This window comes from Austrofundulus limnaeus, unplaced genomic scaffold (assembly GCF_001266775.1).
Source record: "Austrofundulus limnaeus strain Quisiro unplaced genomic scaffold, Austrofundulus_limnaeus-1.0 Scaffold2, whole genome shotgun sequence".
Classification (NCBI taxonomy): Eukaryota; Metazoa; Chordata; class Actinopteri; order Cyprinodontiformes; family Rivulidae; genus Austrofundulus; species Austrofundulus limnaeus.
In genome coordinates this window covers 7,771,024-7,782,478 of record NW_013952404.1, presented here as the reverse complement: position 1 = coordinate 7,782,478, position 11,455 = coordinate 7,771,024, and the positions used below count along the sequence as shown (strand labels likewise).

Here is an 11,455-nt window from a genome sequence, read left to right as displayed (position 1 = left end):
GGTTGTTACCGACATCTGGTGAAAATTTCATGTCATTAGCACCTCTAGTAATATATTTACTGAGAAAAATGTTGACTTGTTCAATACTTATTTTACTCGCTGTATTGAGTTGATAAGATAAAAAAATTGGTATAACTAAATTTTTTTTCTTGTTTACATGAATATGTTCCTTTCTTTTGTCCTAAAGTGTGAAAATAAGTTTGAAAATTCACTTTACATTTTTAGTAATAGAAAAGCACCCCACAGGCTGGAAAAATTCCCCCTTCAACAAACTGAAAGTGGCCCACGGGCCATCAGTTGATAATCAGTTTTTTTTATTTCAATGAACCCCAAAAATTGTCTGTTACCTGAGTTTTGCCTTCTGATTATTTGTTAAATAATGATGAATAAGGATGAATGAGGCACTACAGCAGCACATTTAGCATCTCTGGACACATTTTATTAGTAAAGCAAGGYGCAGAAACGGCTCTTTTGATTGTAAAGGTTGCAGAGCCCTGGGTTAGGCTGTAAAGTGAATCTGCTAAGCCTCTAAAATCAGTAATGAGTGGAGGTTTATTTACAAGTGGCAGTGTGGGTGGACTATAGGCCATTTTCACYGCAGACTTGAAAAGCAAAGGTTTTATTAATAACATTACCAACAGTTCTTTTTCTATTCTCAGTTAGCCACAACAACCAGAATAATAACTAATTGTTATTATTTGTGATTCACACCGGTTCTTTAAAACGTCTTGTGTGAAAAGATTTCCAATGCGATTCAACTTAGAGAGCTTTCACGGCCGCATTTTACAGATTTCACCTACAAAGACCCACAATGTCTGTGTTTTCCACCGAATTCTGGAGCTCATTGGCTCTCCTGAGTGCAGCCAATTAACTGCTGACTCTCGAGTTCACACAATCAGCTCGTTTGGTTTCAGCTGCCCAGGCCTTGAGCTCAGCGTACAGTGACTTGCATTCAATCCCAGACAAAAGAGGTCTTGCCCGTTATCTTTTGTCCCCCCCATACAACTTCCCAGTAGAGTGAGATTTTATAATGCGAGGCAAAAAAAAAAAGTCTGATATCGCAGCTATTTTTAGCACATTGTTCTGCTTTGGCACCAGGATTAGAGGGACACTGCATACAAAATAACCTATAATATGTGGCAAAAACGCTAACAACTATAAGAAAGTCACGGTAATTTAAAACTTATAAAACAAGGGTAGCCACTCAGAGGGAGCCACTGAGTTTGTGAAAATACTTCAACTGTTCCTGAAGGACCTTTATGAAGTTAAAGAAAATAACTTTATTTTGAGTTTGAAAGGAYATTGAGTGAAACAGYAACATTAAACAYGATAAAACACAATTTTAAAGTGTCCGTYACATCATTTTTTTGTAATAAAAATTAACATATTTTAAGAAAGATAACATTAATATACTGCAAAAAGAATTTCACTCTGCTGAGATGAACAGTTGTTGAGATATTTGCATGTGAAGTAACAGGAAGTGATGTCAAAGGGGAATATCTGCATGTGAACAGAGAGTTCCTACAATAACTAATAAACACAAACTGTAGAGAAGAATCTGATGTTTCTGTAGATTATTTTGAGTCACTATCAGAGAGATGAAGAAGAGTCAAAGTTCAAATAATATTGATTCAAAAAATGAAGACCAGAGTTTTCTTTCTTGAAGAATTCCACTTTGATGTCACTTCCTGTTTCATTTTGGCGGAGCCAAGTTCAAAAAGGAAATAGGCCAGTTATGTGACAAAACAAGTAAAATCATGTTTCTTAAATCAAGTTTCTTAAATATAAAGATGTTTTTTTTTACTTTTTGTATTTGAAGGTTATGCATGTCACAGGATCTTTAAGGTAATACTACTAGGATCACCAGAAGTAAAGCTGAACTGAGATAATAGGGATGTCTTACCTCTTTTGATGCCATGGTTGCATTTCGTGCAGTCTTTGGGGCTGAAGGGGCTCCCTCCTCTGGGGATGGCTGGAATCACACTGGAATAAGCGGAGAAGGCGTTGATCCTGCAGGGCTCTCCGTAGCACGCCTCCACCGAGGTGCAGCAGTACACGGGGTGGCCGATCCCTGAGGGTTGTGGACCCGTGCTGGGGCGCAGCTTCGGCCGCTTGCTGCTCCTCGGGCACAAAGCGTGGGGCGGGATGGGAGACGGCGAGCCATCGGGGTGGCTGAAGTGGACGTAGTAGCTTGGGAAGCAGGTGTACGTGTGCGGGCTGATGGTTATAGCCGCTGGGCGGGCTACAGCGTGGGGCGACTGAAGGTGGTGGTGGTGATGGTGGTGGTGGTGATGATGATGGTGGTGGAACACGTCCGACAGCGAGCTGTCCTCCGGTTCCTTATAGGTCTTGTCCTCCAGGAACAGGGCCAGTCTGTGACAGTACTCCACACATCTCTCCTGGGTACAGCAGTAGCAGGAGGACACTTCGGTGTCCATCTGCTCCTCTTTGATCGGTTTCAAAGAGAATCCCAAAGAAGAGCCYCAGTGGAACGTGTGTTGGAAACATCCCTGCCCCGCCATGGCACTCTTCCACTCTGGGTCCAAAGCTTCRGTCTTACACAAACTACAGCATCCCTGAAGAGCTGAGTTCAGCTGGGGGTGGACAGACTCCTCGGCGCCCTGTATTCTGTGCTTCAGTTGTTCCTCATGTTTGACATATGGTCTTTTGGCCTGAGCTGTTTCTCCAWTCACAGGTTTACTGTTTATGTCGCTCTGTTCAAAAGCCGTCGGTTCACTTCCAACCCCCGATTTGGACTCGGTCTTCTTTTGACGCTTGGTTCCGTACTGGGTGCTGGTGAGTTTGAGCAGCGCTGCGGCAGTGAGGCCCGCCTGACGCCGCGGTGTTGGAGCAAACAGGGCCAACCAGTCAATCTCCTGAGCCTGAGCTGTCGACTTCTTYGATTTTTTGGCTCTTTCCTTTGGGACGGCTTTACCGCCTGAAGAAACGTTTTTGGCTTTAGTGAGATCTTTGTCTGTATTGTCTCTGAAAGGCTCCCATTTCTTTGTGAGATTTGTCACGAGGGAACTGTCTCTGTAGAGCAGCAGACTGTTGACAGCCTCAGCATTTAGCGAGGCCATCCTTCTCCTGCGAGGCTTCACTGCAGGCGATGGGAACGTGAGTAAGGCGCCATCTTGGTTCTTTTTTGGTTCCAGTGTTTGCCAATTGGCTGTGGAAGATTTCGTAGGTCRGGATTTGGTCGCGTTTTGAATCGGYCACTCTTTACTTTTTACTTTAARYCTCTTTTGCTTCTTTACCTTTGTATTTTTTACTTTACCAACAACTCCCTTTTCATCCAAACGTGTCAGCAGGACACAACAGGCTAACGCATCTCCGCCYCCCATTGATACACACTTTTTTCTACGACGTGAGTCTTTCTGGTCTCTCTTTTGTTTTCCACTGTGCTCGTTCTTTACGTCTTTCCTTTTCTTTACCCCGCCTCCCTTGTCCTTGTGGTCCTTCCTCTTCTTCTTCTTGGGTTTCTTGCATTTTAGCTGCAGGTTCTGCTGAGCTTTCACCATTGTCCCAGCATTCAGGAGAAGACTTGCCAAAACCTCGTCATCCACTGGTTATCGAGATGATGGGGGTTTCCACTCAGATGGGACTTTCAGCAATCCTCATTATGGACCAACAAACTGAGGAGACACAGACAATTATTACTCTGACTAGTTGTAACATTAGACATGTGATAAACAGTATTTTTAGTCTGGTTTTTATCTATAAAAACCAGACTAAAAATGCTGTAGATGGTTTTATTTTTGTAAACAGACGTCACCATGTTATTTACACTGCAAAGCGCTCTGGGTAAATGATGATGTTTACTAGGACCTCTAGTGTGAACGTCTGACATTCAGACTTTTAAATTAAAACTGGTGCATTGATAAAATGTAAAAACGACTGAAACTGAAAATAGCGCCACATATGTCATTAATTCAYYACTATTTAACTAAATTGCTCCGGGGGGCACAGTTACTGCAGGCCAACAGCTCAGGGGCCGAACATCCAGCAATTAAAGTCATTATGTAAATAAACCAAGTTGTACAGGATCTGTTACCTTTTGAATTAGTTTATTTTGCTGTATTTAATCATGAATACAACATACAGAACCCTATAAAAGTGATAATTAAACAATATCAAAAACAAAAAAGAAGACATTCTGCCTCCTATTTGACACAAATATTTTTTGACATCTCTGACTTGCCAAATTTCTAAACCAATTTTATTTTCACTTTCATAGTTTTATCTTCAACTGCTTGTAGTTTTAACTGTCTTGAGCAGAGGAGCCCAAAGTGGGYCCRGCAGGCCAAATTTGGCCCACCAAGCCATTTGATTTGGCCCACCAGCTGTTGACATAGTTACTAGGTTGTAACCGGTCATACTATGTAGAAACACAGTATTTACACTTAATCATTTCATCCATTGGCCTGATGACTTTACAGGGGCTGTAATGCAGGTAGTTTTCATTCATGGTGCTAACTTTATCTTTGATATATTAAGATTAAATTTTAGACATGAAATACAAGTAACAACAAGAGATATTTAGATTAGATTTAACCACACGTAGATTTGAACACTTTAAAGGGCCACAAAAATTAATATTTTATCAATTTATGAAATATCCCATGAGCCTTTGCTACTTGAACATATGGCAGACTTTCTCCAAGTGCACAGACTAAAACAAAAGTGGGCGAATGCACTGGCTGCTAGCTTTATTGTTAAAAATAAAGGACTTTACTTAAAAAGTATTTGTGTTACATGTATTATATTACTGCATTTGGCCCAAAACCACGGATAGATTTTCATTTTGGCCCTCTCGAGGAAAATGTTTGGGCACCCCTGGTCTTGAGTGTGCARAGAAATGGTTTTTACCAGCTTATAGCCATGTTTCTGCAGTTTCTGTAGATACAAAACATGTCTGTGTTTAACTAAAAGAGCTTATAGTAATTAATGTAGAAAACTGGGGGTTTGGGCTTAAGAGATGAATGAATTAATTGGTGGGCCGTCAGTTGAATAGCCCTGCATTAGTTGATCGTTTCAACCCATATATTGTGTAGAACATAGAAACTACTACAAACTATAACTTTATCTTCACACATTAAAGCTTTTCATCCTTGATTTGTTTTTTTATTCTCATCTGGAACCATCATCATCATCATCATCATCAGCCCCAGAATGCATTGCGTCATTAGAGAAATGGCAACGTGCTTGGGTGAAAAATGTAATATACATTTCTTAAGTACATACTATTTCTTAAGTAATTAGGAGTGTTCATGTATCACAAACAACAACTTTTAGTAGAACAGAGAAATAACATATTAAGGCCAACATGTGCAAATAGTCAGAGAACCCTTTAAAAAATTACAAAACATAACAAATTAATGTATACTGTAGGATCTTTTGTTTTATCATCCAGGGAACAGAACAATCTAAATTGCCAGGTTCATAAATCTGCTCCTATCCTTTAGAAGCAAACACACATCAAAAACAAAAATGAAAATTAAGGTCAAGTATAAATTTACCGTAGAGACCAGTTCACTTTTTTCTACACCAAGGTAAGAGTCAGTTCAGAGGTAATTATTGTGCTTTTTGTTGTTGTTACTATTTTGAATTATTACCTCGATTAAAAACTAGGGCTGTGTATTGGCAAGAATTTGGCGATACAATACATATCATGACAGAGGGGTCACGATACGATATATCCCGATATATTGCGATACTGTAAGCAAGGCGATATATTGCGATTTTTTTGTCCAAAAATTCTATTAAATAAAATCCTCTTACTGGAAAAAAAAAAAAAAAAAAACCAAAATTCATTGTCTCAGAAAATTCTAATATTACAGAGACATACTTTTGATACATTTAGCTATGTTCTGCTTTGTATGTATTTTATTTTATTTGTTTCATATTTCTTATTTCATCCATGTTTTCAATTATTWGACTAAATTTGCCAATAAATAATTTGAAAATATATTTTTGCAGCTTTTAGTTTTTAATATTAATTTACAATATGGTCACCCAACACTTAACAATAGCCTCTACCTCAAGAGGTAGAAGAGCCAAATGGCTGGCTCGCTGCTGCCAACTAGTGGTAAGAGGCTAAACTACAACATTTAATGAACGGCTGGCAGGAAAGTTGACATTTTAAACCTTAATAAAAATCAATACAGGGCTTTAGAATATCGATACAGTATCGGGAAATGAAATATCGCGATATTTCAGTGTATCGATATTTTCTTACAACCCTATTAAAAACTAGAATTATTTCCTCAGTGTTGCATTTATTTCTCAGCCAGTCAAGTTGCAGGTTTACACCTGTACTTCACAGCAGGAGAAACTCCATCCGAGGTGTATTTTCACAGCTGCAAACACTTTGGAGTAGCACAATCACCAGACATTATGCAAAAAAACAGCAATAAAAAAATACACAAGGGGAATATTTGTTTAGTTTATATTATGCAGCGTAAGGCTTCCTGTCTCCTCATAACAATTAACGATAATAGAGCCCGTATTTAAACACGTGTGTAATATTTTTGAATAAATGGAAAACTGCAAGAATAAATCAGTAAACACAGTATTTCACACTAAACACAGAGCGTTGCCTACTCTGTCACACATGAGGTATTACCAGAAAATGATACTCCACCAAAAAGCTTGGGGGCAAACGTTGGTGACATTTGTGTTCTCATATGCGGCCCCCTCTGGGGCGATAACAAGAAAAAATGCTGGAGGGCAAGTACGAAAACAGATCAACGTGAACGCCGGCGCTAAGTTGGACAAACGCTCCCRGAGGAATTCATGAGACGGAGGAGGTCAGATGGACGGATAACCGGAAAGCACAGTTTCAGTCCACAGAAGCACAGATACATGCACATACACAGATACTTTTCCATGTTCAGAAGATGGACTTAAATTAAGTCAATCTTCATTTTGATTTAATTTGCTCTGTGCTAAAAGATGAAGAGAGAAGGAAATAACAGGCGAAGAGTTTCAAATTTTTAAACCGTGATTAGGCTTTTCAGTTCTCTCTTCTACTGTGAAAACTTATCCACAAAGTCGAAGCACCAGTAAATTCTTTACAAGTCCTTGTGACGACTGAATTCAATGATTCTATTTCCAGCATTTTAGGGCCACAAAGCAGTACTCTGAGCAGATGAGTCAGGAACTGACGCTRGTTTCCACCAAAAGCGGTGGCAGAAACGTTCAACGCATCACACGACAGCCTCTTCAGTTTCCATGTCAACAGYCCGGAGCGTGGAGAGCATCTAACGATCAACTTCAGAGCAGAARGAGCTCTGTGTAATTCACTTATCCCCCTGCTCCGTCAAAGAAGCCCACCTCACTTAGCGGAAGCCTTCAGAGCTCCTGACGATTCCACCGCCGGCGACCTTTATGCGACGACACTCGAGTGTGCACCAGAGGGAGACGGATCGTCCTTCCTGCTGCTGAACACGGTTCTGCTGCTGGACCTCTGAGAAGTCAGTCGACGTCGGTCTTCAATCAGACTCTTCAASCAGAAAACCACAGCGCTTTCACAAACATCCATATTCAGACACGAGATCAATTAGAGGACTGCGAGTTGGTGGTTATTTTAGTAAATCTCGAGGCGTTGAACTGATAGCGACACGCTGTAATGATCTGAGTACAGACACTAACATGTCACAGTCACTTTGTGTTCTTTTATCTCACACACAAACTTCTGACCTTTGCAGACAGGCAGCCTGGAAACATCACRGATGATTCGAGCAGCAGTGAGATCTTTTGTTCTGTTTTAAATAAAAATATTTCACGCCACATATAAAACCCAAAGGTCAAGCTTGTATCCGTGTGTCTGCGAACACTTCGCTGTCAGGCAGAAACATTTACCCTTTATTTATAGCTTTTCATTTAATTATTTTTTGTTTTGTTTTTTTGGCATAAAACCTTGAATCTGTTCCTATCTCCAGATGAATTTCATGCAGCATAACATAACAAAACTTGTTGCTGCTAACAGATTAATTTGACAGCTTACTCACTCTGTTGCGGTTTTATACCACTTCATTTAATGAGCGAGCGAGCAGAAAATCGCTATATTTTCCACAATGACAGCTTGAAACCACGTGACGCCAAACCGGAACCAAGATATCCTCTTTTCCATCCGTTTGGAATAAGACTAAAACATTCTTAATAACTCTTCGAACTGCAGTTTGTTAAAATAAATTACTATCCTGCAGAGGTAAGCTTGTAAACAAATGCAAAGCCACTTTAAATCTGGAGTGGAGCTTTTTCCAACTATCTCACTGGCCGGTTTTTAAAGCCCTTATTGGCGAATAACTTAGTGAACCGTGAAATGCAATCCATGAGGAGGGGTGGGGGGAAATTTAATTTCCAGATAACAAGCGGACAGAAGGAGCCTCACATCGAGTTTCTGTCCGTGGATATCAAATCAAGTGGCCCCGTTTGAATAAGACAAGCGTGCAGAGTTGAAGGACAGCGGCTCATTGCAGCTTCATCGTTTCCTGCGACCACATCAACCACAGGGAGCGAGGCGATCGCCGCACAGCTCCTGTTTATTGCTTTATTTTCATGTCCACATGAAAATTTACTTAAACAAGGTTGCAGATTCAAAGCGTTCTGCACAGCATGAAAAGCACCAGCAGCTGCCTGCTACTCTAACCCTGTATTCACAATTATTTTGACCAGAGGTGTCGAACTCAACGACACAGAAATGCTATATAACAAATAGTTCTTGTAGAACTACAAACTAGCTTTCCAAACTACGTTTTATGCAACATTTAAAGCATAAATAAATAAATAAATTTAGGAAAAACTCATTAGCAATAATTTCTTATGCCTCATTCTTCACCAACAACTTTTAGATTGATGTCAAGATACATTCTGCCATGAGCCAGCAAATGAGTCAAAAGAAAGAAAGAAAGAAAGAAAGAAAGAACGAAAGAACGAAAGAAAGAAAGAAAGAAAGAAAGAAAGAAAGAACGAAAGAAAGAAAAGACATAGTAAAGTTGATTCTCTGTCGCTCTTTCTGCACCAAAATCAAAATGACTGAAAATTTAAAGTCAAACTTAATTTTCTTTGTTTGAAAGCTCCACAGCTGTCATTAGAAGAATTCACTGAAAAGAAAAAAACTATTTCACATTTAAAGTATTATCTTTGGTCCTGAATAAAATTTTAACGGGGACTAGATTTGGCCCGCAGACCTTAAGTTTGACAAGTGGTTTTGCAATATCTGTACAAGCAAAACCAAGTTTTACATTTTATACACAGAACTCTCTTCTGTTAAGAGAGTTTATTTTAAACTTTCATGAGGTAAAATGTATTTTTCTACAACTCTATTTTAAAACGAGTCGCACCAAACTACAAGTGTTCAAAAATAATGTTCAAAATCTCTTAAATTTGATCCGTTTATGGTGACTTAAAGTTATGGTTTCAGGGGGAACGAGTCACCAAGTTACTTTTATTAAGTTGACTATGAAGCCGAGAATAAAAAAAGCTAGTTTTACTCACAAAATGTTTATTTTTTTAAATGTTTCAGGTGTTTACTGATGTGTTTGGGAAAACATTAGACTCACATAAGTGTTTACATCTAATCATCCCAATAAAATGTATTATAATTTTAGTAATTTAGATGAACAAGTGGTAAATACAAACATATGCAAAAATCTATAAGTGGATTTTTTTTTTTAGTGTTTATTTAAATTTTTGGTTATGTGACTCTTTCTATTGTGTCTTAAGACACTAAAGCTCAATGGAACAAAACAGATAAAGATTTTACTCAAGAAAAAAATAAATATTTTAACATAAAATGCTCCCAAAAGTATCTGAAATGTAAAAAAGTTTTGCACACGTGTGCACTCAGCCACAACTAAAACATCAAATAATAGCAGATGATCCTGCAGCATGCAGATGTTGCAATTTGTTTATATAAAAAAGCAGTATAAGATGATTTATGGATTATTATATTTTAAATTTGACCCTGTTATTTGCACAGATTAGTGAGGCAGAGGAATGAATTCAAAAAACCATTTAAAATAACATTTTATATGATCTCCTTTTAAAAAGGGATTTGCCCTCAGGTTGAAAACAGCAGATGAAGAGTAAAAGCAGAAGCTACTGGGAGTAAATTGATCCTAAATGAGTCATAAAACCTGATCATTTGGAGATGATGATCTGAGGAGTGAGGAAGAGGAGGCAGAGCTGTCAGACTCACTCAGAGGAAGGACATGATGTGGAGCTGCTATCAGGAGACCTGAGACCCTCTAGGCTTTCASATCACCAAGTCCACTTTCCTGGAGCAAATCCTCCAGCAACTCACCAAGATCCACAGCCCAGAAATCCACGCAGGGATCCAGATTATAGGAAGCAGCGGATTATAATCAGGGTGTGTTTAGACATTTAAAAAGAGGAGGAAGAGACTCGCCCACAGTGTTAATCTGGCAGCATACCGAGGCAGAAGTGCGAAATAATACAACCTAAAAAAAATAAAAACAACAGCTCCTGGTTCAGAGTAAAAACATCCGAACCTCTTGGATCGATCCGAGCCTCGTTAAAACCCGCGAGCTTCGGATAATTCAGTCGACTTGTTGTCGGGAACCGATCACCTCCTACCGGGACCGAATTCAAAGCCCCTCCAAAAAATAAATAAATAAATAAAAGAACCGAGCCGTTTATGTTTTCTGCCTCCTGGAGAAGAAGAACCCGAGTCGATCCCGTCCTCCCGTCAGTTCGGACCCGGTTCGGCCGCGGCTCCGGTGTTCCAGCCCCCAGGAGCCGGGGACATGGTGAGCGGATCCGGTGACCTACTTCCGAAGTGGCATTCTGGAGATAATATTCATGCGCCGACAAAAGCACCGGGACAAAAAATAAAACACCCCGAAAAAACCAAAATGTCCCTGCAGGGGAACCGAACCGGGTCTGGAGAGGTTCTTCACTGCAGCTTCCTGGACGAGTTTAAAGAACTGCAGCCTCTTTTTAAAACGGATTTTATGACTGGACCTCGGTCTACTTTAAGTCAAACTCCCCCCTTCCAGCAGGACACYTTATGAAAGAAGTTTCTCTCTGAACCAATAAAATTAGTTTTAAAAAACGACATTATTACAGGTAATAATACACATTTTAGACATTATGACATATTTCAGACTCAAATACTAAATACTATTAAAAACTCCACACCACAAATATCAAAATGTTCAAAAATSTGAGGTTTTAATCAAAATCCAGAGCTCCTTTGTTTATGGCCCAGTTCTCCTGCTCAGTCAAATTCATTTTATTTATTTGTTTTTACAAACAAACAAATTCACCTTTGCTCTTCTTCTAAAAAAAACCTGAAAATGATTTTTTGTAGTTTTCTGCACACACAGCACTGTAGGTAACAGCCACACTGCAAAAACTGTCCATCTTACCAAGTTTTAAAACCTTATATCAGCCAAAAAGTCTTTTTGATCTTGTTTTGAGATTGATT

The 11,455-nt window shown here is 39.3% G+C and overlaps 1 protein-coding gene across 4 annotated transcripts in view; it reads right to left on the bottom strand.

Moving 5' to 3' along the window:
• The window catches only part of bahd1 (bromo adjacent homology domain containing 1), a 34,838-nt gene that overhangs the window by 6,510 nt on the left and 16,873 nt on the right, over positions 1 to 11,455 (bottom strand). The window contains exons 1-2 of one of the 4 annotated variants that reach the window (XM_014014276.1): positions 10,205 to 10,967; positions 1,904 to 3,635 (exon numbers count right to left, since the gene is read on the bottom strand). In XM_014014276.1, coding sequence (XP_013869730.1) covers positions 1,904 to 3,521 — 1,618 coding nt within the window. In that variant the 5' untranslated portion in view covers positions 3,522 to 3,635; positions 10,205 to 10,967. Of the gene's footprint in view, positions 1 to 1,903; positions 3,636 to 7,335; positions 7,472 to 10,204; positions 10,968 to 11,455 lie in introns of those variants that run through there. The other 3 variants (XM_014014288.1, XM_014014282.1, XM_014014268.1) reach the window with 3 other exon arrangements.